This window comes from Triticum aestivum, chromosome 2A (assembly GCF_018294505.1).
Source record: "Triticum aestivum cultivar Chinese Spring chromosome 2A, IWGSC CS RefSeq v2.1, whole genome shotgun sequence".
NCBI classification, from domain to species: domain Eukaryota; kingdom Viridiplantae; phylum Streptophyta; class Magnoliopsida; order Poales; family Poaceae; genus Triticum; species Triticum aestivum.
This window is the reverse complement of record NC_057797.1, coordinates 77,897,377-77,924,613: the sequence shown is the minus strand read 5'-3', so window position 1 is coordinate 77,924,613 and position 27,237 is coordinate 77,897,377. Positions and strand designations below refer to the sequence as shown.

The following is a 27,237-nucleotide window of genomic DNA, read 5'->3' as shown; positions in this document are numbered from 1 at the left end:
CGGTATGCAACCGAATTACCGCAGATAGGAAATACTTGGTAGATATCCACATATCAAAGATAGAGGAGAATAATATTATGCAGTTCTGTCATGACCGTGTAAAATTGCATGACTCCAACGTAAAGTTGGTAAGTTGCAATTCAAAGTAAAGATAATGCAATGAGCTTAATTCTTTGGATATAGGATTCTACCAAACCATCTTGAGTCTAGACATTAGGACAAATTGCTAAACTTCAATCCAAGGGCCATAGAGAAGGCACTCAAGGAGAATTCGGCAATGTTATCCATTCGATTTGCTTGAAATCAATGTCAGGATAATGAGCCAATGGTTTCGTGTGAATAAAGCACACACTTAAGACCATCATGTAGATATGTCATTTAGAACCATGGAATACCTGAATAGTCTAGTCAATGGATCGGAAGAGCCACTTATCTCAACTTGATGCATTCAAGGAGTCTGAGTGGTTCAGCATAGACTTTAAGGTGTGCGGGCCTTAAAATTAGCTTCCCCGTGTCACTTTTAGTGCACATAAAATCCAAATGTTGTTAGAATTTAGCATCATAATAATCATAAACTATTGGAATTGCTGATAGTTTCGATTTCAATCCAATGTCTCGATGACCAAGGCGAGTATGCCAAGTTTGTCATGTACAAGACACTCTGTGAAACTATTTCGTACACAACATGTGCTACGGGTTGTGTCGTAGGTGTAGTACAATCCAGATGATACATAGAGAATGTGCTTGCCATATCCGTTGCATATGGTAAAGAGAAGTTATTTCTCTTTGTTGTCATCATAAGTTTCACTATGGAAACTATTTTAACGGATACCTCCATAGTTTAGTAGGGTATGAGTTAAACCTGAGAAGCAATAAAGCATCGCGACGTTACTCGAGTACCCACAGGAATACTAAATATGACTCGAGTTGAGCCAACAAATACCTTATCGCGTCTAGCGATTTTAAAATATCTCTTTTCTCTCAATGAGAGTGGAAACATTGGACTTCCCTCAGTATAGAGTTTGTGGTGCATGTGTCCACAAGGCACATATCATTTTTCATCGGATTGACTCCCGTAGAAATCTATATATAGACATAAAGATTCTCAATATGAAAATCACTATCAGATATATAGAATACATACAAATGTATTTGTATCAAAGTGCTGATACAATATATTGTGATATACAATATATGACGATGACAACAATACTTATGTTGTTGTTACAACATCGTAAATGTACATTAATTATATTGACCACTCAGGAGATTGAAAGACTATTCATAGTCTCCAAACATGTCGGTTGAGGCATATTCAACCATCACATTCTTCGTGCTCATAGGGTCCCGTCACAGCTGGTGATGTCGGATTGAAGGTTGAAGTAAGACTCAAACCTTTGCCCTTGAGGTTCATTGTATCCCAGGAATTGCTGATACAGAATAACCAGATGCCAAGATCTGAATCTAATGCCTTATGATTTATAAGACACCATTTTTCTGTTAGCGGTGTGATCCTGACCAGAGATGAATCCGGAATTGCACACACTATTCCACGAGACACAAGAGCGATCATGATGTCCATGGCCCAGATAGGGCAGTGGTGGCCATTGAGGGCGAATGCCTCAAATTCTATAGCCATATGTTACCTCTATGGGTAAATCAGAGATAATTAATTTACAACCAGTAAATTAAGGACCATCATGGTTGATGTTGTAATGAACTTAGCAAAATCAATGGGTATTTCAAGAAGTTATCTTGAAACCATTAGCATGAACCTCAAATTGCTAAATATGACACCTTGAAGATAATCTCGGAAAGGGAGTAGATCTCACAGTACTAGGGAGTATAATCTGATGAAATTAGTAGATACTCATTCCTAATGCCTTATGTCATGACTTAGTAAAATGTGTGGGAGAGCACTTTGTAAAGCAATCATAATGTCGAAACGACAAAATGTAAGCTTTAACAATAGTGGTGATAATCTGCAAAGCAGTAGATCTACACACTACCTTGTGATCTCAATACATCAATTTGACGAAAATCACTTTGAGTTTTGCATATCAATTCTTCCTCGTATTAAGTCAAAAGACTCAATAAAGATGAATTGATTTTTTTATTTGCAAGAAACTGAAAATCTCAATTGCAAATAGTAGATGTAATTAATCTCAACATGTAGAATAACATGGAGATATATAACATCATAGTTTATTCTGGAATACAAGGTACTCTAGAGATGTACATTACTAATGTAATGAATAATAATGGTGTTGCAAACTTGATCCTCAAGTGAAAAACTTGAATTGTATATATCTCAAATTAAATGAGATCTTGTATCAAATTGCAAGATAATTCAGCGAAGTGAATTATTATTTTGCGAGAGAAAATTGATCTCAACCGCAATTATTTTGCGAGAAAAAAATTCTCAATCGCAAATCAATATTGCTGTGTGAGAAAACTTAATCTCAATTGCAATGCATAACATGTTATAGGAATTGCTAGAGAGCAAATACGATGAACATGTCCCATTTTCACAGAGTATATCTGAAATCATCATTTACATATATTGTAAATGTGATATGGAGATATCTGACGGTCTCCAATGCACAGCCTGTGGCCTGATTTGATGGTCAATGCAAATACATAGCCACTTGTGCGGGGTTAGTGCGGGCTTGCGTGGTTTATGCCCAGGAGCGCCGCGCCAAATGGTTGGCGTCGTGGGCACGCCAAAAAGTTGGCGGCCGATTCGGCCGCCCCAGTTTCGCCAATGCGTTGGCGCAGAAACAAAAGAGGAAAAGGTGGGGTGCGCTGGCGAGCCAAAAGATTGGAGCTCATCCAAACGAGCTGCGCTTTATCGGTCAACGCCAAAATATTGGCTGGGCGGGGGGGGGCTCCAATCCAAACAGCCTCTGCATAACCAGAGGGCCACAATGAAAAAACCTTCAAAGAGATAAGGTTCCCATCGTTGTCCTGTGTGTGGCCTGTAATTAGTACACGAATCAATCGATTCGGTTAGCTTTACACAGGAGCCATCGCCGCCGCTTCCGGGAGATCCAGCCATGGATGCCTTCGCCTAGCGCGCGGTGCTGAGTTGCCTCGCGCCGGAGTTCGTCGGCGTACGCTGAACGACGCCACGGGCACCGCGCCGCGTGTCGTGGAGGTCCGCGTCAACCTAGGCCGAGGGCCATGGCTACGCGAGGAGGACCGGGCCGAGGCCGTACTCGACGTCCCGCTCCGCGTAGCCGCGCACCAGCCGGCCGGAGGAAGGAGCGCAGGTCGAGGGTCGCCACCGCCGTAGTCTGGCGGTGGAAACGACACCGTTCGCGCGCTGGGCCTTGCCGCGCCGGAGGAGGCCTGTGCCAGGTTCGGGCCTGGCCGACCGTCGGGGGCGGGCTGCACACAGTCAGCTGAAGGGAGAGCCCGCTCCATCTTCGCCACGGGCAGGACCGTGGCTGCAGGAACTCCACGCGGATGCCGGGAGCCGCGTCGGGCGCTGGCTGCCTCGCCTCCATCGCCCGTCTTCGTCGTCGCCAGGACGTAGAAGATGCGGGTGCGCCGCTGTCGAGGATCCGCTGTGGGCTCCGCGCGCCGGGAGGTCGAGGCCGGGTTGTTCCCCGCTATAGGCGCCGAGTCACCGGTCGGGAGGCGCTTGCCACGCCGCCGTGCCTTGCGTAGCAGGCCGGGGTCGCAGATGCGCCGCGGTCGGCCGTGCCGGAGAGGGCCGCTTATGCGGCCACTGTGGACGGCGTCTGGGAGAAGGGGAAGGAGAGGGTGAGACCAAACCATGCGCTGGAGGACGCCGCGGTGGAGCGCCGGCACCTGGGCTCCATCGCCTCGTCACCGGAAGATGTCTCGCCGCGAGCGCTCAATGGAACGATTCCGGTTCCTGCTTCCGCTTCCGGTTGCATCGCCTGTAAGCCATCGACGACGAAAGTAACATCCGTAACCGCCGGGATGGCCTAATCTCTCGTGGCCTTCTGCTCTCGCCAGAGCGTGCTGATAACGTGCTTTGAATGAATCGAGTCCCATCTTTATTAGATGTCATCTGCTATTTATACAAGGGAAAGGACACTACTGAAAAAGGTGTCTGTTCAGAGGAGGTGCCTTTTCGGCGGGAACCGACGCGGTGGTTTTACAACGGCGTGCGGTTAATACAAGCAGGGATTAATCTCATAATTAACACATGATTAATTAATTGTAACACCGGCCTCGCGTTACCCCGGGCCAAAGATCCTCCACCACCGCTGGATCAGCGACTAACTCTACAAGATAGGGTTGCCAAGTCTGACCACGCCCTTTAAATAGCTGGCAATGACAAGGCCAAAGGCCAAGGGCGGGCGGCGTGGACTGGACTTTGCGCCCGACCATCACCGCAAGCCGGACGTGGCCAATCGTTTGCGTGACGTCTGTTGGCTACGCCACGAGCGCACGGCGGCCACTGATCATGGTTGTCGCGAATCCTTGACGGTCGTCCGGTGCTGGAAGGACGACGGCGACAATAGCGGCAGGGCAGGCAGCCACGGCGATGACAACATGGACGACCGCGGCGGTGCCGACAGCCCTGGAGTGCATGCCTACAAGATCACCGTTCGATACCTAGCGTAGTTTAACATTCAAAAAAAAGATACCTAGCATAGTTTAAGTTCAGTTTTTAAAATTTAGTTTTGAAATGTGCACGGACATTTCGTGCAAAAGGTTAGATGTCGGCCCCGATTCGTTGTCGGATGACACGTCCAAACGTGTTCGTGTGTCCATTTCGATGCACTTTGTTGGAAGTGGCCTTAGGCCAACTCCACCGCACGATCCTAAACGGACGTCCGGTTTGGCCGGATTTCGTCCGTTTGGGACGGCAATGGGTTCGCCCATGTTCGCTTCTGTCCGTTTGGTCGTGGGTGTGCCCAACGCGCGACCGCACTCCAAATCATGTTCGGGATGGACGCGATTAAAAAAACTTATATAAAATGCCTAAAGAAGTAAATAAACGCAAATAAAAAAACATAAAACATAAGTTTGGGTTCACGGCCACAAAACGGCCCAGTTTCATGGTTCACATTGCCGTAATTAACATAAAAAACAAAATAAAAACGGTCGTCGCCCGCGCGCTTCTGCCGTGCCCGTCGATGCCGTCGCCGTCTTCAGTGGTCATCGGTGTCGCCGTCGTCGCTGACGAGGTCGACGTAGTTCGGCGGCGTCCAGAGATGGGCCAGTGGTGCGTGGTAGACGGGGACGGGCTGGAAGGCGGGAGGTGCCTGCACCACCTCCTCCCGTGGCGACGCGTCCCGCTTCGGTGACCGCGACGGCGTGGGGCACCAGTTCGCGACCCCCACGGCGTCGGCCATCTCCGGAGCCGAGCACGACCAGCTCCAGTGCTACCTAACCAGGGCCGGGTGGATCACGGCCACCGGCTCCTCCTCCACCACCTCCTCCGCCCTTGCCATCTCCAGCTCGGGGATGCCGATGTCGCCGGCCGCAGATAGGGCCATCTTCTCCTCGAGGCCCGGCCATTGGCGCTCATCGTGCGTGTTCATGGACTCCTCCATGACACGTCGCATGAGCCGGGCCTCCTCCTCCGCTGTCATGCGAGGAGGTGGAGGTGGCGATGGAGATGGGGATGGCGACGGCGTGAGCGCGCGTGAGGCCGCGCACCGCGTACGCCCCGCGCACCTACTGATGTGGCCGCCGCGGCCCCGACACTGTGCCGGCGAAGTAGGAAGCGCGCCGCACGTCGTGCTCATCCTGGAGCCACGTGTCCCAGAGCACGGAGTCAGGGGCGTACCTTTCATCGTAGCAGAGGTCGCCGGGGAGGAGGCAGCGTCGGCGCGCGATCTCATCGCGGTGCGCATGATCGCTCATCGGGACCGGCGGGATCGGGACCCGATCGACGAAGATGTGCCAGTTGTTGGGGAGGTGGACGTCGCTCCACTGGACCGACGTCCGCGTCTCCCAATACCGCGGGCATACGTCCACGCCCAAGTATTGCCGGTCGCGCTCGCCGGCGGCCCTATGAGCGATGCTGAACGGGGCAGGCGCGGGGGCCCGACGCGATGGCGAAGCGACCTCCTCTTTCACGGAGCCGTGGTGGCATCCCGAGGAGGAGCCGGCCTCGCGGTCGTGCTTCTCCTTGCGGTCGTGGTTCCAGAACCCCATGGTTGCGAGGTGGCCGGTGGGTGAGCTCGAGCACGGGGAGAGGCTGGAGTTTTGGGGTGTCGGGTTTCGAGGAGGCAGCGGGCTGGAAGTGGGAAGTGTGGACGACGACCGGTCCACGGCCTCCCCATTTAAGAAGGACGGCGACTGTGCGCCTGGGCGGATGACAAGTGGGGCCGGCCGTGCGTGCGCATTGATGTTGGCGGGTGGGAGGTAGGTGGCGCCTGCCACGCGGCCCCGACGCGGACGAGCATCGCGTCTGCTTGCTGTCCGCCGCGACCCAAACCCGGCGCATGATTGCGCTCGAAATGGGTCGGCCCGGACATAAAACTGACCAGATGGGTTCAGGTCATCGCGCGCTAGGCTGTCTGATTTTTTCGTTTTACCCCAAACGGACGGAGCCGGACGGGATGGGGTCGCGCGGTGGAGTTGGCCTTAGAGCGTCTACAACCGGACTTGACAATTCCGGCCCCTCGAATGCCCACGAACGCGCCCAGACGCGTCCGCAGGCACTGATCGAGCACCCCTTGAATAATGTAATTCACATCCGGACACCTCAGTTATCATATCTCAAATTCATACAAACTCATGCAACTACGTCGATGCATACACATCATCCGGCTACTCCATCATTACTGACTAAACATGCCATCAGACGACCAAAATTTGGCATGTTTGGCTATGGTGGAATCCACCCATGTCTGATCTTGCCGTCCTTCTCACGGAAATACCGGTCGAAGACACAGTATGGATCGAGCCGGATCTGCTCGTTGCCTGAGCTATCCTCGTCGACGTTGTCCTCCTTCTCCTTCTTCGGTGGCAGTCCGGCCATGGCACAGACCGCCCGATTCTGCTCTTGGTCGAGGGCGCGCATGTTCCTCCGCTGTCGTTTCTTCACAATGCGGTCGCGGATGGCTTCCTCCTCTGTGGCCGCCCACACCGACGCATCAGCCTCCTCCGCCGCTGCCATTTCCGCCACAATACGGGCCTCAACGGTCCTTATCCTCTCCTTCCCACAGCGAGTTGCCCGTTCCCGATGTGACTCATAGTATGCCCGACCGGTGATGGGAAAGGGGAGGTGTTTCGATTGTCGGGACCGCGAGGATCCAGCACCAGAGGACCCGAGCACCCGGTGAGCCGACACTATGGCGTCGCGGCAGACGGATCCGTCCATCGGTCGGGCATTGTTCTCCCGGGAGCGGCTGGGTGCGGAGCGGACTGCTATTGCCTCCTCCAACCCGCACGGGATGACACCCCAATCGACAGATCCGGAGTGGCGGAGTCCGATCTGCTACCTGCCATGCCGGATAAGGCCAGAACTCATAGAAGGTGAGCTCAGGTGGCGGAGGGAACTAGAATGAAGTGGCTAGGGTTTGCTCCAGCGAGCGGATGGGACGAATATATGTGGGGTCAGGTGGGCCAGCATGGGTCGGGTCCGACGTGGCAGGAACTCCCGGGCGCCCCCATATCCGTCCCATATTTGGGCTGGATATGAGGGGCGCCGGTGGCGTTTGAGGCCCATTTGAGGCGTCCGTCTGGGTCGAAAAAATATGATCGGTCAGTGACCGGGCGGCCTGCCCGGCCGTTTGAGGAGGATTTGAGGCGCTCGGCTATAGATGCTAAACCCCCTCATACGTCTGGGCGGACGGCCCGGCCAATGACCGGTCAAAAAAATCCGACCGAGACAAACGCCTTAAATTGAACTCAAACGCTGCGAGCTGGTCAACATTAAATGAGGGCGGATATGTGGAGGCTCGGGCGCGCCGGCCATGTCGGACCTGGCCTCCGCTGGCCCACCCGACCCTACATATATTCGAGCTCATCCGCTCGTCGAACCAAACCCTAGGCACTCCACTCCCTTCCACTCCACTCCACCACCCAAGCTCTTGTCCGGTGATCTCCGGCCTTCTCCAGCATGGCGGGAAGTAGATCCGAGTCCTATACCTCTAGATCGGTTGACCATGAGCTCATCCCACGCGGCCCCGTGTTCCGGCTTGCGCTCCCCGCTCCCGGGAGGAGGCTGTCCGAGGACAACGCTCGGACTCCTTCCGTCAGGAATCCATTGCGTCCACCCAAATGGCGCATGGATTCGCCGCAAGGTGTGTTGTCGTTGCCTCACTGAGGCAGTGGCCCATCTTGCGTCCGAACGTGGCGGCGGATGCGCAACCCCTTCGTTGGCGTGCCGAGGTGGAGGGGAGCGCATGGGCGTCGTCAGACGCAAATATGACGTGACGTGCCCGTCGGGCGAGGCAACGGGCACGGGAGACGACGACAGCCCTCACGCTAGTGGACGTTGGCAAGGCGGAGTCCCATTCTCCGGGCGCCGCAACCGCGTCGTGATGGATAGCACCGGTTCCTCCCAGGACGAATCCATCATTGATCTCACGTCCACCGACACAGTCAAGGTTCTGGTTTCCGACAAGGAAGAGTAGGGCATGGGAGATGGCAGCGCCTCAACTCTCTTGAGACGGTGCATGTCCCATGTCCTGCTCCACCTCGCCGACGACTGGACCAACACTCCGGGGGGCGCAATCGGCCGCCGGACATGGGCACGACGGAGCAAGACGAGCTCCGCTTAAGATTAGGTTTACGTTCCATGTAATAGTATGGATTCGAGGTTTATAACTTGAAGTATCCGATTGTGGAATTGAATATTCGAGGCGTGTCAGGTCACTGTCCGTGAACCGTGGGTGAGGAACCTGTTGTCAGGCGCATCGCTGGTGGTAACATCCTGCAACAAAGACAAAACAGACACAGGCTCTACAGAAGCAACATTGGTTAGGTGGCTCCACAAAGTAGTGAGTAAACCATTTTGCATGACTTGTGATACCAGTACCGAGGGGTGAGGTGGAGTGGGAGACAAGGTGTGGCTAGCTGTCTACGAGCGGAGTTGGAAGCAGCCAAGTGTCAAAGCAGAAGAAGGTGGAGGTGCCATTGTTGGTAACGACAAAAGAGATTGTGCGGAGGTAGCAAAGTTGTGCTTTTACGATTTTCCAAAGGTAGGAGGGGTTGTGGGGTTTAATTTTGAAGTCAAGAGAGTAGTGTTGGAAGAACCAATTCACCCAAGGCAGGTCACGTTTTTGAGAAGTTTAAAAGAAAATTTCATGAGGAGGCAATTGTTTTGGAGAAGAAGGTTTTTGATGCCTAGTCCCCCTGCCTCCTCCCCGCACAGTTTTGAGTTTGCAAACATTTTTCCAAGCGATAAGGCACTTAGCTCTGGAGCAGGTTTCTTCGGCAGCCAAGAAGGATCTTCAGATGGCGTCTAATCTTTTGTTTGATTTCCTTCTTGGGGAACCTAAAAATGGACATGAAGTGAGCCGTTAGTCTTGCCCCGCGGGAAAGGAGTTTTGCCGCCCAACCGGAGATGTATTTTAGGGAGCGCAGGATGATCGGTTCAAAAGCGAAGGATGGTAGGCATGTGTGGGAGAGAGGGAGTCCGAGATAAATTTGCGGGAAGGATGAGAGTTCACAGCCGAAAGTGGAGGCGGTGTTTTGGCAAGTGTGTGTATCCGTGTTGATGAGTACGAATGTGGTTTTGTGAAAGTTGATTGTAAGACCGAAAGCAACGATAAACCTGTCTAGGATATCATTGAGGGTTGTCGCGGTTTGGTGAGAGGCATGGGCTATGATTAGGGTGTCGTCGGCGTACTGAAGCACAATAGGGGGGGGGGGCGTTCTGTGTAGATCGGGCGGCAAAGTTGGTTTAAAGAGAAAGCCTGCAGGATTAAGCGTTGAAGCAGATCGGTGACGATGATGAAGAAATAGGGGGACAGCGGGTCGTCCTGTCGGTGGCCATTTTTACACTTGATCCAGGGGCCTGGGTTTTCATTTTTACAGTTGATGCAAGGGCCATTTTTACACGCGATGAGAACTTGTGGTGTGTTGTCATGCGCCCATCCAAGATTATAGTCACTGAGATCCATCTTCTTCCACTAGACATTAGTAAGTTGTCTCACAACTTAATGTTGTGAGAATTGTTTGCTAGGATTATTATGATTGCACTATTTTGGCATCCTATTCTAGGTCCGGCAGTGTGCTTCGGCCGGCTAACTAACGTATCAGTACGTAGCTTGGTTTATTTACTCTTTTTAATAAATACAACTAGAGAGTATCTTAGATCTGATTAATATCGAAGAAAACAAAGGCCAGTACAAAGAATAGACATCTGAAGGTAAAACGAGCAATACAAAATAAAATTACATTAAAAACATACTAATCTTCTTCTGTGGGGGGTTGATCGTTAATCTGATGGGGGCGTGCTAACTGCTTAGCTCGGTATGTGTCGAAGGTGCGGTAGTTGAAACCAAACTAGCTGCCTATATATATGTGGAGATCCGTGTAATTTTATTTTATTTTTTCTTTCTTCCTTTTTGTATGTTCTGATATTTGATTGAGACTTTGTTAAGTCTCAGTCGACTGAGACCTAGTCACACTCATAGCGATTAAGCAAAGAATGATGCTACACGGATGAAGGATCATTTACGGAGTTAATGGACATGCACATGTGAAGGTTTAGGATTGGAAAAGAGTAAAATACACCATATAACTCCTAAAACTATCTGAGGGGTTTCAAGTATGCATATAATCCTCGCATGGCACCATGTCGCAACGTGTATTTTCGATTCTATATCTGCCTATTCTTTTTCTTTCGACCTCGCTGACTCCATCGCCGTTCTTCCGGGAGAAAAGCATCCACCATGGCGATACATATCTACATACGTAGTACGTCAGTGTCGACGCCATGACCACGTAGTATACCCCACGTTCATCAGAGTTTGACACACTTTTTTATACCCACTACACAAGGTGACAAGACTTATAGCAGCCCCTGGTGATGATCGGATCAGCTTCTTTCTTCAGGAACCGTTTTAAATAATCTGCAAGAACGCGACTGCAAGGACGTCAAGATAAGATGAAGCATCGTCTGTTGATCGGCCAATGAGTTTCGGCCGCACAGTACTTCCGAATTAACAATCTTCAAGGCTCCATCTCCCCCTACAAATACGGGGGCCTGCCCGGCTTCTTTCTTCACCAGCCACCTACACTGCAAGAGGAAGCAAATCAAAGCAATTTCCAAAGCAAATCAGTTTCAAACAGCAGAATCTTGTAGCTAGCCGATCGGCAATGGCGACCAAGATCTACATCGTGTAATGCTCCGCGCCTCCGCCGCTGCTCTGCTCCGCTCACTCGTCTTGCGGCTGGTTAGCTCGATGATTTGATTGTTATTGCCTGCATCGATTCAGGTACTACTCGACATGGGGGCACGTCGCCACGCTCGCGGAGGAGATCAAGAAAGGCGCCGACTCCGTCCCTGACGTCGAGGTCACCGTCTGGCGGGTGCCGGAGACGCTGCCGGAGGAGGTGCTGGGGAAGATGCACGCGGCGCCGGGGCGCGAGGACCACCCCGTCATAACGGCGCGGCAGCTGGCCGAGGCCGACGGCGTGCTGTTCGGCTTCCCGACGCGGTTCGGCATGATGGCGGCGCAGATGAAGGCCTTCTTCGACTCCACCGGCGGCCTCTGGCAGGAGGGGTCCCTCGCCGGCAAGCCCGTGGGCGTCTTCTTCGCCACGGGCACGCAGGGCGGCGGCCAGGAGACCACGGCCCTCACGGCCGTGACGCAGCTGACGCACCACGGAATGATCTTCGTGCCCGTCGGCTACACGCACGGCGCCGGCATGTTCGCCATGGACGAGGTCAAGGGCGGCAGCCCGTACGGAGCCGGCACCTTCGCCGGCGCTGATGGCAGCAGGACGCCCACCGATGCCGAGCTCGCCTTGGGGGCGCACCAGGGGAAGTACTTCGCTGGCATCGCCAAGAAGCTGAAGGCCGTCTGAACCGCTCACGTCACATGGCGTCAGCGTGTCAACTTGGAGCAAAATTTGTTTACTTAGCAATTACTACACCATACTGGTATCTATATCTTGTCTGGAAAGAATAATAATGCGAGCACGTTGGGAACATTTGTGCTCATGGGTCAATAGAGGTTCGAAGTCCCCGACTTTTCCCGGCCCACCTCCCGCCGCTCCGGTGTGGCGACCGGGAGGGCCAACCCTCACGACGCCGGCCTAGGCACCCTCCTTTCTCCCCCCCTCCTCGCAGCCGCAGGGCAAAGCCCGGTCGGCGTCGACGGCGGCGAGACCTCTTCTACAGATGCAAGCATGGGGTTTTCTCCATCGAGCGGTGGTGGCGCACTGGCGGCAGGGCGCGGCGGCGCGGTGGCTGGTGGCGGGTTTGTGGACGTGCTACTCCCTACAACGACTGGCCAAGGTGTGGAGGGTTGCACGCGTGGAGCTCCCATGGTGGCTGTGCCGGCTTGACTTGGCTCGGCCAGATCTGGCCACCTGTGTTGTGGGCGGCGCGGGGGTTCCCACGGCGGCGGTTCGATGCTAGTATCCATGCCGTCTGCACCTGGCTAGGGTTCGACCCTGCTCTGGTCGTTTTGGGGCTCCAGGTGGATGCACGGGTCATCAGTGTGCTGGCGGTGGTGGCGGTTTTTCTTTTCTTGGATCCAGTCTGGCGGCGTGCGGATTGTCCATGCGGCGGAGGTGTCCATGGCCTAGGGTTCACGCTTGGGCACACCAGATATGGGCCCGAGGTGGGGCGGGGCTCTCACTCCGGGTAGGCAAGGTTGGGCATGGTCTGGGTAGTGTCGACGTTGACATCCACGGGCATGGCGTCTTGTGAGTTTTGCTGGTCGACAACCGTCGGTAGTCACGGGATTGTGTCCCCCCGGTCCGTTGGGACTAGCTGGGGACACGTGTGTGGACGCTTCCCACCGTGGAGGCATTGACCCAGACTTCGTGACTCATGCCGGGTTGGGGAGGGAAAGGAGATGCCTTTTACTCTTCCTTCTGTGGTTGTTGCACCATGATGTGGATGGTTGTTGGTGTCCCAGACATGGATGCCTCGGCGGCGGCTCCAGAAGGCGGACCACATGGGTGGCTCTCTGGTGGGCACCATGGCGGTGGTGGTGGCGGCTTTACCCCTTGGTCGTGTGGGCAGTGGAAGGTGTAGCAGCGGGTGGCTCGGGCACGCTTTCTATCACTGTTAGTTGCGTCACCCTGATCCGGACATGGGGATCTGAACTCGCTGTGCTTGTTCTGAAGACCTCGTGGTGGCACAGGAGAGCTGTCAAGCGAAAGTGAACACCTCGTGGTGGCATGGGAGAGCTGCCAAGCGAAAGCTTTGCGCTTTGGCGCCAACGGCGACGACGCACACGGACGCCGCTCTCTTTCTGAAGACGTCGACATGGTGCTCCTCTCCGAGTCAGAGTTTCGGGTGAAGACCTTTGTCCATTCTGGACTCGACAGCGACGATGCTTAGCGTCGTTCTCCCTCCCGAAGGCATTGTTGTGGAGCTTAGGTGTTTTAGGGCGTAGTGTGGTGTTGTTCTCAGTTCTTCCTATGTTTACTTTCGGTTGCGTAGGCGTGTGCGTTTGTGCGTGTATCTTGGGATCGACATTCTATGAGGGTTACATCACTATCTTGTATTATTCGACCGTGTACCTGGTTTGGTTGTGGCTTTATATATAGAGGGAGGAAAGGGAGGGGACTTTTGGTCTATGGGTGTATATACGCCTTATACGGGAAAGTATTTAGTAATTAAATAAAAAGTCAAAAAATTCAAAAAAATTATTGAAATAAACTTGACCTTCTATTATACTTGTAAAAAAATCCCAGAAAAAGTAAACCCTCCCTTGACTTCTTTTAGAAAAAAAATTCTACCAAAATAATGTGAATAGTGACCTATAATAGCAATAAATTTTTTGCCATGAAGTCAAGATTAGTTTTTTATTCGTGAAAAATTTACATACTAGTGTAAAGTAAAGTCAAGTTTATTCTAAAAAAACTTCTAAGCTTTTTTGACTTTTTTTTTCATATGAGGTGTATATACACCCAGGAGTCAAAGGGTATTTCCCCGACGAAAGCCTATTTCGAGGGAACACTTGTGCTCAAAACATGGTTTCTCCGGCCGGTGCGGATTTAGCTCTGGGGGGCACCTATCATGGGCTCGACCCTTGTCTCGCATTGCGGTGTACTTCTTCCTCACCAGGTTGGACAATCGGGAGTCGATGGCGATGGCATTGTAGATGGTGATAACGCGCCAATCGTCCTGACCGAGTTCTGGTTCCTGCTGTCGATGATGTAGCAGCGGCGGTTCGTTGCAACATCGTCGAAGAAAGCTTGACATTTGGGCCAGGCTTGGGCTCAACTTTTCCACCCGAAGCCCGGCTCAAAAGCTCAAAAAACCAATTACATATTTTATTCGATATATAGGTATAATATATTATTTTTATACCCTGAAAACAATCGCTCGGGCTTGGGGTTTTCGCCTCGGGCTTTGCAAAGCCTGGCCCGAAACCCGGCCCGGCCCAGGGTATGATCAGGTCCACCCTCGCTATCTTCCTGGCCGTTCTTAGAGTTTGACCACACTTTTTTATACAGCGCTAGTACAGAAGATGACAAGGCTCATACGGGAGCCCCGGGCGAGGATCAGATACCTTCTTCAAGAACCTTCTTAATCTGCGAGAATGCAGACTACAGTACATACAAGGTCGTCTCAAATTAACAATCTTCAAGGCTCCAATTCCCCCTACAAATACGGGAGCCTGCCCGCCTTCTTGCTTCACCAGCTACCTACACTGCAAGAGGAAGCAAAGCAATTTCCAAACCAAATCAGTTTTTCACAGCAGAGTTCTGCAGCTAGCCGATCGGCAATGGCGACCAAGATCTACATCGTGTAATGCTCCGCCTCTGCTTGCTCTTCTTCCGGCTGGTTAGCTCGATGATTTGATTATTACTCTGTATGATTCAGGTACTACTCGACATGGGGACACGTCGCCACGCTCGCGGAGGAGATCAAGAAAGGCGCCGACACCGTCCCCGGTGTCGAGGTCACCGTCTGGCGGGTGCCGGAGACGCTGCCGGAGGAGGTGCTGGGGAAGATGCACGCGGCGCCGGGGCGCGAGGACCACCCAGTTATAACGGCGTCCCAGCTGGCCGAGGCCGACGGCATCCTGTTCGGCTTCCCGACGCGGTTCGGCATGATGGCGGCGCAGATGAAAGCCTTCTTTGACTCCACCGGCGGCCTCTGGCAGGAGGGCTCCCTCGCCGGCAAGCCTGCGGGCATCTTCCTCGCCACAGGTACGCAGGGTGGCGGCCAGGAGACCACGGCCCTCACGGCCATCACGCAGCTGACGCACCACGGCATGCTCTTCGTGCCCGTCGGCTACACGCACGGCGCCGGCATGTTCGCCATGGACGAGGTCAAGGGCGGCAGCCCGTACGGATCCGGCACCTTCGCCGGCAAAGATGGCGGCAGGACGCCCAGCGACGCCGAGCTCGCCTTGGCGGCGCACCAGGGGAAGTACTTCGCCGGCATCGCCAAGAAGCTCAACGCCGTCTGAACTTGAACTGCTCGGGATTGCACAACGTGTGTGGATGATTTCCAGTTGCACAATTTGTTTATTTAGCAATTACTACACTCTTACTGGCTTTTATATCTTGTTTCGAAAGAATAATAATGCACATGGGTGAGTTCGGGTTCCTGCTGTGGATGGTGACAGCGCTGGTTCATGGCAACATCGTCGAAGAAATGGTGCACGTGTCACGGTTCATGTTGGTCAATTCACTGATTTACTTGATATTGCAACTTGATAATTGTCATGTTATATAGTCCGGACGAGCTGCCGTGCTATACCACGGGACCGAGGGAGGCCATTTACATTTATACTTCCTCCGTCCGAAAATACTTGTCTTAGAAATGGTTAAAAATGGATATATATATATATATATATATATATATATATATATATATATATATATATATATATATAACTAACATAAGTCTAGATACAACCATTTTTAGGACAAGTATTTTCAGACGGAGGGAGTATATTGTTTGATGAAGCTCAAGGGCAACAGTGTGTGAGAGGACTTGTTCCGTCTAATTCAAGTATCATTGAATTTGGAATTGATGAATTCGAAAAATTTACTGAACATTCAGTTATCTCAGATGTAATATTTACATTGGAACTATTGTTGTTCTAGGGATATCTACAGGTTATTTGTGAGTGAATTGGCTATTTTTATAATTATTTTGAGTGTTGGGTACTTAAAAAAACAGAGGCGAGCGTTCAAGGAATATAATTGGATGGTCTGCTCTTGTATATGTATCCGTGGACCAGTCCGCGAATAAATAATGTGTATGTTCTGAGAGTCGGTGTTGTTATTAGAGAGAGGAGGAAGGGAGAGAAGCCAGACCACCACTATTTGACCGGAATTGGTTTTGAACGTATGCCTCTTCGTTCTTATACCATATTATGGGAGAATATCAGGTGCTATCATTTGTCAAAAATTATATTTAAATGTTTTAGAAAAGGGTTGTGCTACGCGTCGGTCGGCGAATCCTTTTAAAAGATCCGCCGCCTCACGAGCCATAGCGTCTAGGGCCATTCTTCACTTTTCTTACTTTTGCAACATAGGTTTTGTTGCGAAACTTTTTGCAACATGCATCATGTTGCATAAGACATTTGTAACATAGGTTGTGTTTACAGTTTTTTTTTTTTTTGCAATAAGGGTATTGTTGCGGATTTTTTTTTGTAATAGACGTTATGTTGTAGAAATTGTTTTCCCGCATCGTCGCATTGTTGTGTTGCCACTGTAACATTCCTCGTGTTTCACAAACATGAGGGATGTTGCAAAATCCTAAAACATACGATGGGTGGGACTAATCCACACGTGGTTGGCTCTCCAGGTAGTGGACACGAGGCGTAGAATCGGCAAGATGATTATGATCATTTTCCTTAAAAAAATCAAAAAAAAAATGAGTGTTCACAAGACATGTGTCACAAACTGTAAAAAGTTAATATTGAATCGATAACTGAGGCAATTATACATCAAACATAATCCACTTGGTTTCATGTTCTTGCATTTTCTGAATTTCCTTTCCGAAACAAGCTAGCCATAAAATCTCAAGGCCTCACACACCATGAACTACTCCTAGAAGCCAGTAGCAAACGCGTACGCATGCAGCTCTCCCGCCTGAACCAGCACACCTTCCTCTCCCTCCTCAAAGCCGCCGCCGCCTCCGCCTCCGCCTCCTCCCGCCGCCTCCCCAGCCTCCACGCCGTCTACATCAAGCTCGGGTTCCTCGCCCACACGCGCGTCACCAATGGCTTCATCCAGGGCTACTGCGCCACGAGGCGAGTCGCCGACGCGCGCAGGGTGTTCGACGAAATGCCGCGCCAGGACACCGTCTCCTTCAACTCCATGATCCACGGCTACGCGGTGTCCGGCGACGTCGCGTCGGCGTGCCGACTCTTTGAGCAGGTCCCGGCGCCGACACCCGTCACGTGGACGTCGATGGTCGCCGGGCTCTGCCGCGCCGGGGATGTCGGGTCGGCGAGGCGCGTCTTCGAGAAGATGCCGGAGAGGGACCTGGTCTCGTGGAACGCCATGATCTCTGGGCACATCGGGAACAGGCAGCCCGTCGAGGCCCTCTGTCTCTTCGGGCGGATGATGGAGGAAGGGTTCGCGCCCAACCGCGGGACGGTTGTCAGCGCGCTGTCAGCCTGCGCGAGCGCCGGTGCGTTGGAGACGGGGAAGTGGGTCCATGTGTTCGTAGAGAAGAACAGGCTCCGGTGGGACGAGTTCCTGGGGACGGCGCTTGTTGACATGTATGCCAAGTGTGGCGCTGTGGAGCTTGCGCTGGAGGTGTTCACCGGCCTGAGGGCGAGGAACACGTGTACCTGGAATGCCATGATCAATGGCTTGGCCATGAATGGCTACTCAGCGATGGCGTTGGACATGTTTCGCCAAATGGAGCTTGATGGAAGAGTGGTTCCGGATGAAGTGACCTTTGTAGGAGTCCTCTTGGCATGCAGCCATGGTGGATCTGTGGATGCAGGTAGGGAGCATTTCAACATGATCTCCAAGAAGTATGGCATAGGGTTAATCCTTGAGCATTATGCGTGCATGGTTGATCTCCTTGCCCGGTCTGGTCATCTACAAGAGGCACACGAGCTCATTACAGAGATGCCAATGAAGCCAGATGTTGTCATCTGGAGGGCATTGCTTGGTGGATGCCGGCTCCACAAGAATGTCAAGATGGCCGAAATTGTCATAACTGAAATGGAAGCGACCTGCAGTGGAGACCATGTGCTCCTGTCCAATCTCTATGCTGCAGTAGGGAGATGGAGTGGTGTTGAAGATGTTCGGAGGACCATGAGAAGCAAGGGGATCGAGAAGATTCCTGGCTGCAGCTCGGTTGAGATGGATGGTTCCATCCATGAATTCATTTCAGGTGACAAGTCACATCCATCATATGATGACATTCATGCAAAACTGATCGAGATTGGTGGAAGGATGCAACAGCAAGGTCATGTCACAGAGACCACTGAGGTGTTCTATGACATTGAAGATGAAGAGAAAGAGCAGGCGGTTGGACATCACAGTGAGAAGCTTGCAATAGCGTTTGGGCTCATTGGAGGACCTCCAGATGCTACAATCAGAATTGTCAAAAATCTTCGCTTTTGTATGGATTGCCACAAGTTTGCTAAGCTAGTGTCCAAGATTTATCAACGGGAAATTGTGGTTCGTGATAGAGCCAGGTTCCATCATTTTAGAGGGGGAACTTGTTCTTGCAATGATTTTTGGTAGAAGAGAATCACTAGCACAGTGGCAGTGGTATACAGTATGTCTTTCTCAGTGTGAGTTTCTGCTTGCTAATTCCTGTTTACTCTTTAGTAGGATATGATGATGCACAGTTGTGTGAGTCAACGTGTGTAGTCTGGGGATAAGTTCAAAATTCTTGATAACGGACCTGAATAAGTCGAGGAACATCATGAACTCTAAACGAACTAATGAAATCGTTCAGTTGTTCATTTGCACACATGTGAAAAAATATTGATGAGGACAAGAAACTATTTTCAACACTATTTTTCTTGAATTTACTATTGTTGCGGGTCTCTTGAAACTTTAGAAGTTCTTGTTTTTCAGTTTAAATTCGATAAAAATAAATAAAGAATACTTAGGTTATACAACTCACGCATAGCATTATGTAAAGTAGCAGTAGGAGAGGACCCTATTGATAAATATATACTAGAAAAAGTGGTATATGGTAAATATTTACAACACAACTCAACTTGACATTTCTCAAAAAAAAAAAACAAGAATATCTTGATGAAACTGCCGAAGGGGTTAAGAAAGGCTACTATTCTCTTTTGGATGTGTTAATACCTCTTATTAGCAACATTGCACAAAAATCTGCAGAAGCATCAGTAGTGGAGCTTTGCACATCATGATTGTCAATGTAGTCCTTGTAACTGCATTATGTCCTTGAAAACCTCTGAAAATATTACAAGCAAGGCACCCCCCATAACAAATGAGAGGGTTAATTTTCCTCCTGGGACTATAGGGGATATAGGAGCTTCCAAGTCATTTGAGTATCTCTCTGACCAAGACATAGCTGCAGGGAAAACTCCAAAGAGTACTAGAACTGAAAAGAATACATGCAAGGGTCAGTTTCATTCCTTCAAGTAACAAATATAATATTTCCACAATCAGTAAACCATACGAATATTCTGCACTTCCTATTCACAAAAGGTTACTGCAGTAGATGAAAGCAATCCATATGAATGTTCTGCATTTCTGTATCAGTATATTATTTTGTGGCTGCAGCCTGCAAGGAGACAGGTATTTCTCCTTGGGATTAGAGACACTGTAAAAGCATCCTTACCTCCATAAGTTCCTGCAAAGTCCAATGCCTTGAAAAATATCTCTGGATCAAGCAGTGACAGAACAAGCGGAGGGAACAAAGTTACAAGGTATGTCAGAGGTTTGTTCTGTCCACTTGGTAGTTTGAGCACTGCAAAGTTTTATAGAAGAGGCAAAAAAGAGAAGGATAGTGAATTAATAACAGTAGGCTGCAGTCCCAGAAATCTGGCTACTGTTTTGCTACCTTCATGTCTATCTCACATAAAATTGGCCAGGTTCTACTCTAGACCTCTTCCTAGCTTAAAAATATGATTGCTCTGGAGTCTGGACTGAAGAAGATACTTACAGTCTGCGATGAAGTCTGTGAGTCCCAGAACAAATCCGATGTATGATGTGCCTATTGCCAGAAATGAGAATGCCTCAACAATAGGCTGCAAACAAGAAGGTGTGTCAAATCAATCCCAATTTATAGCACATCATAAGAACATCTTGAAAATACTTACCCCCACTGTACCATTGCTTGACCTAAGTTGTTGTAGCGGATCAGTAATAGCCCCACTTTCTGCAAACCCCGGGATTGTCCCCAGGATGACAGCATCCCATACGAGAAACAGAGCAAGGGGTATGGCAGTACCTAATACAATGGCCTTCCTGCAAGATTCAGTAAGATTGTCATATGCCTCTGGAAGTCACCAACTTAGGATAGTGGCGTGATCGGTCCAACATAAATATGTCTGCCCCTTTTTAATGAGAATTTTTTCTTGTTCTTCAAGATCTTGTGTTTTCTCGAAAGAAGGCACATATTGTTCTGTTGTTGCAAGTCTGAAAACACTGTATATCTCTTTTTAATGTCACAAGTCACAACTGCTGTACTTATGCAGGTAGTGTCAGATTTATCTTCACAACCTTACCTTACTTTTGACAGGTCTCCCTCCAAATTTGTGCAGAGAACAGGAACTACATTCTGTTCAGGAAAATACTCAGTCAAATGCCAAGAATAATTTTTTGAAGTGAATATGGTAAGCAAGAATACAAGATTACCTGATATACAAATGAAAGAGAAATTATTGGTATACTTTGGGGAGCAGCAGCAAAATTCGTTTCGAGAAGAGAACTCCACTGTATGTTTCCACTTGCCACCACCTGTGAAGGTTACATCCATTTGTTCAGCGTCTACACTCTGTTTGTAGGATGTTCCTTACGCGAAATAAATTTCCTAGTGGTTTGCTCATGTTATCTTTGTCAGCGGACATGAGTTTTTCTCTCTACTCGTACCATTACTGAATACTAAAAGAGTAGCAATATTTCCTATCAAACAGGACCTGTTTATCTGTAAGCATATTGGATTTTGGATCTACACACTTGCACTCACGTAGCTCACTGTACGTGCAGAGTTGGACTATCTTAGAATTTTATCTCACTAATAGGATATTTTGCAACCAAAATTAGTAGGTCCTAAGTTATTTCAGGAAATGCAGTCATGTTTCATTCTCTTTGTCAACTTCTAGGAGCCTAGGATTATCAAGGTTCCAAATATTTATGATGGATTAATGTAAAACAACACTTACCACAAGAAGTGTGAAGGATGCTATGATACTGAACACCAAAAAACCATTCACGGCACCAATGACTCGCTGACTGCAGCCATCGAGAAGATTAGTTTTGGTACTTATAATCTCTACCATGTTATATGATAAATTGCCTAAGTAATTGTGGACATCAGGACAAAAAATTATATAATAAATATTTGTAAGTAGCAAACTGTCCATCTTTTGAGAACCTTACTATTGATATGTGCATTTGTTTTGAAATCGAGAATGAAGTTAACCCTTAATGGTCAAAAAAGTAAGAAGTAGTAGTCTTGAAGCTACACTGGACGTGGTCAGGAGCTCCCATAACATAGAAATATTTTGCAGTGAACCCTGAAGTTAAGCAGCAGAGAACTCGGAAAAGGAGATATCTGCTTGGTCATTGTTTTTTTGCTATTACAGGAAGTGTATCACATAATATGATGCGGTAACATTTTTCAGTTACCTTCCGAAGTAACATAGTCCACCAAAAGCCAGTGAAAACAGGGTGGCACTCTCCCATCTGTAAACATACTCATGTCATCAATGGCTGATGAAAAGAAATTATTGAATGGTGACTGAAATGTATGGTGATGACTAATGACCCTTAGTAACTGCTAAGTAGAACCTGCATGCTTGAAAATATTTATGTGAATTGTAGAAGTACCAACTAGTGTAGTTTCCGTAGCAGTTATTTATCACATAATGCAAGTTCTTGATATTTTGTTTTTCCGGGGTTATAACACAAGGGTCAAACATATGATAGACACTAGAGTGCTATACACGACTAGTAAGAGGGATACAACATTGTTACGACAAAGATTGAGAAAATGAATATTGAAAGTGAAGATCAAGGAAAGAGGTCATACAATGGAATGCCCAGTGAGTTCGTTAAGATCTCTGAAGAGCGTGCCACATACGCAACAAGAAGTGCATAATGTATAAACAAATATGAAAAGCTGCAGGCACATAGAAATTATGGTCAGAATTTCTCCAGTCCAAAAATATGAGCTTGTAACTGAGTGTCATTACATAGGCTTATGAATCCCAATTACGATTTGGAGGTCTTATACATAAATAAACCTCAGCCGTATTGAATTTATCATACCAAACTGTTCTTACTCCAGCTGTCCCTAGAGTGCGCTTGGCCATTGAAACCTGGAAAAAATGCGCCTTCAGAGAGCATGCTCGCTACTTTCAAACCAAGCAAGATAGAAAATATACAAGGAACGAAATACATATCATAGATGGCTAGATGCAACACCCCACCAGTTATTGAGTACTTTCTCATATTTGGAGTGTGTATGATTCTCTATCTTTTGCCAGTCTTAATAGATGGACCTTGTGTTCAGGTAAAATATGTCCAAACACTTCATATGCCACTTTTTAGTTGCAGATTCATTTTAGTTGCCTCTAATAGAAATTTTTATCAGGAAATCAGCAATGGGATGGCACGTTAACTACCAGCGAGACACTTCCAGATCCTAGTTCACACATTGTATTGACATTTACTTCAGCAACTAACAGCCCTGTTACAACCTGGAGAAAGTGGTGGCAAACAAAAACTGTCAGTGTAGACAAGTAAGTGAAATAGACAAAATATTGGGTGAAACTATCAAACCCTCCCGTATCAAGGTGACACACACAAGAAGATAAATATTCTTTATGATGAGAATTTATCCAAGAACGCGCAATGCAAAAGGGTTTGTTTACCTTTGAGAGGCTTCTCTGACTGCATGTCACCTCTAATACATCGGGTTTGATAGTTTACCCAGTCAATTCTGATTCTATTACCATATATGTCCAGCAGAAAACGCATGTGACTGCTGAGGCCAAGAATCCAGCTTCTTGTGTGACGGCAGGGATCGCGAGGATACCTGCCCCGACCTATGGCATCAATGTAGATGAAAAGGAAGTTCAGTTATGTAAACATAATATGCCTTTGCTTACTCTGAACTATTCCTGAAATATATGTTCACTCCAAAGGGATATTTCAAGTAGTTTCTAACATGTGTGAAATAAGGCCGCTATGGTAGAGCATGTATCAAAGCTGCCGAGGCTTCAAGGTGCGTAGCATTAGTCCTTTATGAATTTTTCGGCTTGCAATATTAGTTTCATGAGACAGGGTTGTTATCTCAATGTTTTATCTGATCATCTGTCGCGTGTTCTTTTCTCATTTCAGTGATTCTCGACAGGCGCATTGCATTTTAACATAGCCTTACCTGCAGCCTAGTACGCAATCTGACATCAAAATTTCAGGTCTTACATTTTACATCAAGGCGGCAAGAAGGAAGACGGAACCAGTGATACATCGAAGGCGGTAAGAAGGAAGACGCAATCTTACGTTTCAACTTACCGTTGTGCCGGCCACAAGGAAGACGGAACCGGTGATACTCCCTGGCACATCCAAGCGAAAAACAGAGACACAATCCCATCAGGTGCACCCCCAAAGGCAAAAAAAGAAAAGCGGAAGAAAGCTCGGCAAAGCAACAGACTGCATGATCTGAGCATGGTTACCAGGCTCGTGCTTCATGGTGGCCTGGTTGACATTGGAGAAGAGGCGCTCCAGCTGCGGTGGCGAGCTACCCGGCGATCGCCCCTCGGCAGACTGGGAACAGCGGCATCGCTGCAGCCTCCTCGTCCTGGCCTCCCCTGTCCTGCTAACCGCCGGTGTTCTTACAGAGGAAGGCGGCAAGATGGATGATGCCGGCGGTGAGCTCAGCAGAGGGCAGCACTGGAGAGCGGCTGCTGCCATTGCTGCGGCTGCCGCTGCCGCTTCTTCCTCTCAGTAGAGGTAGGCTTGGAGCTTTCGCTTTTTTGGTTTTTTTCTTTTTCTGTTATCTTCCGGTTGTTATTGGTGGGGGTTTGTGTGGCGCAGGTGTACAGGCTGAAAAGTTCTGGTGCTGTGGCGCAATGGCAGTGTGAGTGTTTGTGGATCAGCTCTGTGTGGAAGGAAGGAAGCTGAACTGTCACTTGCCCAAACTTTTTGTTGTTGCATGTGCGTATGCTTAAGGAAGGATCCATGATCTGTTGTGCGATGGTTTGCAAACTTGCAGTTGCTTTGCTGGTACGTTTGATTTTATTTTTTTTCATAAAAAATACAGAAAAAGCTTTATTAGCCACCATCGATCTGCACCAATTATAGATGCACACTAGCGTGGTCGATCTGTCAGAAAAAGATATGCACCAATTGATTTTAAAAAAATAAAAATAAAAAATGATGTCAGAATGCCGAAGTCAAACGTCTGATTACATAAAGCATGAAAAAAAATCATGGCCAGCAAATCCATGTTAGAGCACAAGAAGTAGTCTCCCAAAGATCTTCAAGTCTGTGGGCCACCTCCAATATCCTCGAAACAAGAAGAAGCAAATCCACCTCCAATGTCAGTTTGCTCGGCTTTTGGGTTTGTTCGGTCATGCAAACTTTTGGGTTTGTTCGGTCATAGGCCGCGACGATCCCTGCTAGGCTTGCCGATGATGGCAGCGGCGTGACCTATGGGTGTCGTCCCCTTCTTTGATGCATTCTTGTGCCCCTCTTCGAGCATCGAGGGAAACCCTAGTTCTGGTTCACTGGACCGGACGGCGGCAACGGCAGCACGACATTTTCTCCTTTTGTGAAGGTGTTGTCTTGGTTGCTCGTGGCGTACCCGGTGTCGAATTTAGAGATGTTGTATGTCATGCTTGCTTTGGGTTGCTTCTCAGAGCATGGGCATCCCGGGTACAATGTACATCATCGTCGACGCTTTCTCCATGGCCTCTCCCTTCAGCCTGGCTGGGGTCCAGCAACCCATTTCGCGCCTAAGGTGGGGGCACATTGATCCGGCCAGTTCTAGAGTCAAGGACGCCGCGAAGGAGGTGCCTCACGTTGGTCGTGACGCGGTCTAGGTGTCCTGTGTCTCATCTCTTCATCATCCTTGGCTGGAGTTCGGGCTAGGCAAGTTTAGTGCTAGGTTGCATCCGATGTTCGGCTCTTCCCACACCTAGTGTGGTGCCCCCTTCCTCTCTTGTCTATGTTGTTGTTCTCTCATACGGTCATAACTATCAATGAAATGATACACAAGCTTTGCATATTCGCGAAAAATGTCAAATTGTTGATCCCGCCACAAAACACTAGTAGGCCCAGCACTAATATAAGGCGACTTCTCTAGGAAGCCCACGACATCGAAGACCGCCACCTTGCTCTGACAAGTGGAGCCCACCTCATTTTTTTTGTGGAAGATGGAGCTAGTTCGTTAGGCCTACTCTTGAATTTTTTTTGTTAGTTTTGGGTTTGCACCCTTGTTTCAAGATGGGAAGAATACCTCACGGACACCTCAAGGAAAGCCACGGTTCTTGCAAACATCATTGTCGGTGCATAGTGTTGAACTATTGGAGGTGTACACAGTTTGGACGTGGACAAACCATATCGACCAAAGATTGCCTAGGGTCCTCTAGCGGCCCACATGTAGTCATGTTAAGGTAGGCGCTTGGAGGAGATAAGGATGGGCATGTTAACTCCGGGATCATATCATAACTAGAGTTTATTTACATAGTTTGGCTGGAGATAGGATCATGGTGAAAATCGATGATTGTTTACAGAGGAATATGCCCCCCCCCCCCCCCCCCCCGGCGAAGGCCCTTGTCGAAGAGTCGGGACCATTCTTGGAAGACCTACCTTTGTACTAGATGCAATCTAGCTCTTGTATTCGCTGAACCCTCTGTGTCAATATAGCTCAGTAGCAGAATGTAGGGTTATTAACCATCTCGAGACCCTGAACTTGGGTATGAGTGGTAAATTCATTACAATCACCATCGTCAACTCCCTGCACCTACCAACTGTTACATTTGATTTACACGTTGTTATATTTTCTTTTGAAAGTCTAAGTTGACTTTCTAAACTTTAGGGCTGCCTTCGCAATACCGTAAGAGAAAGGTGATAGAAAAATGTTGCTTAGGACTGCTTAGGTGCTAGTTGAAGTGTCTAGTGTTCCAGCTCCTTTACATGTACCTCTACTACTACTAATGCATAGTTTGACGCCCATATGATCATGAAAATTATGTAGTGATATAATTTTAACAGTATGACATGTATACACTATGCTATAAATTTGCAAACCTGCAGTATTCATTCCACATATAGAGAATCAAAACGACAAATCTAACAAATTCGACCGTGAATTGCACGTGATTCGGAACTTGGTGGGGAATGTTAAACCCATGCTATTCGCAAAGAAAAAGAAAAAGATAAACCGATGTTACTCATAATAAATAAATAAATGATGTTGGCTTTTGAAGATGAACTATATGCCGCAAAACATTCAGTGGCGTGTAATTCATATTTTGCTGTCAAGCCAAGGACTGGTAGCACCCCGGGCATTTGGACGGATGAAGTGTTTGTTGCAACAAATACACTAGTCTATCTCAACACAACCAAACTATTGTTTTCTTTTCCGGTCCCAAAGATGACGAGGCCCTGAGTGTTCCTGTGGGTGTTTGGAGTTGTGCATCCGGTGACGGTACACATGGCCAAGTCCGTCCAAACCGTCCAGGGATCTCGAAGCAGACCTGGCCAAACGGACCGGCCCGACACGACACAACCTGGCCCATCGTAATCGTGCCTATTGAGCTATATTTTAGGTATACATATATAAAAAATAAACGGGTCATGCCGTGCCGGCCCGCGTGCCCAGGCTCCAAGCCCAGGCACGGTCCAAGGCGTGCCGCGTGCCGGGCACGGCCGTTTAGCCCGTGCCGTGCCTGGCCCATGGCGGGCCGTACCGGCATGCTCGCCGGCTGGCCCATTTGGCCACCTATGTCGAAGCCATCGTGCATA

The 27,237-nt window shown here is 49.1% G+C and overlaps 3 protein-coding genes across 3 annotated transcripts; 2 read left to right on the top strand and 1 right to left on the bottom strand.

Moving 5' to 3' along the window:
• The first annotated feature begins 11,054 nt into the window (after positions 1-11,054).
• LOC123184821 (quinone-oxidoreductase QR2) lies at positions 11,055-12,102 on the top strand. Its single transcript, XM_044596875.1, has 2 exons — positions 11,055-11,288; positions 11,385-12,102. The coding sequence occupies exons 1-2, from the start codon at positions 11,266-11,268 to the stop codon at positions 11,974-11,976; spliced, it is 615 nt and encodes a 204-aa protein (XP_044452810.1). The 5' UTR covers positions 11,055-11,265; the 3' UTR covers positions 11,977-12,102.
• Positions 12,103-14,619: 2,517 nt separating this feature from the next.
• LOC123184820 (quinone-oxidoreductase QR2) lies at positions 14,620-15,689 on the top strand. The gene is made up of 2 exons (XM_044596874.1): positions 14,620-14,881; positions 14,957-15,689. The coding sequence occupies exons 1-2, from the start codon at positions 14,673-14,675 to the stop codon at positions 15,546-15,548; spliced, it is 801 nt and encodes a 266-aa protein (XP_044452809.1). The 5' UTR covers positions 14,620-14,672; the 3' UTR covers positions 15,549-15,689.
• Positions 15,690-19,200: 3,511 nt separating this feature from the next.
• On the bottom strand, positions 19,201-24,336 carry LOC123187606 (tyrosine-specific transport protein). Its single transcript, XM_044599517.1, has 14 exons — positions 23,943-24,336; positions 23,782-23,822; positions 23,220-23,312; positions 22,890-22,964; positions 22,534-22,583; positions 22,295-22,384; positions 21,892-21,948; positions 21,426-21,495; positions 20,899-21,000; positions 20,769-20,821; positions 20,361-20,508; positions 20,204-20,288; positions 19,880-20,008; positions 19,201-19,639 (listed from the first exon to the last, which is right to left on the bottom strand). The coding sequence occupies exons 1-14, from the start codon at positions 24,178-24,180 to the stop codon at positions 19,449-19,451; spliced, it is 1,422 nt and encodes a 473-aa protein (XP_044455452.1). The 5' UTR covers positions 24,181-24,336; the 3' UTR covers positions 19,201-19,448.
• Positions 24,337-27,237: the final 2,901 nt, after the last annotated feature.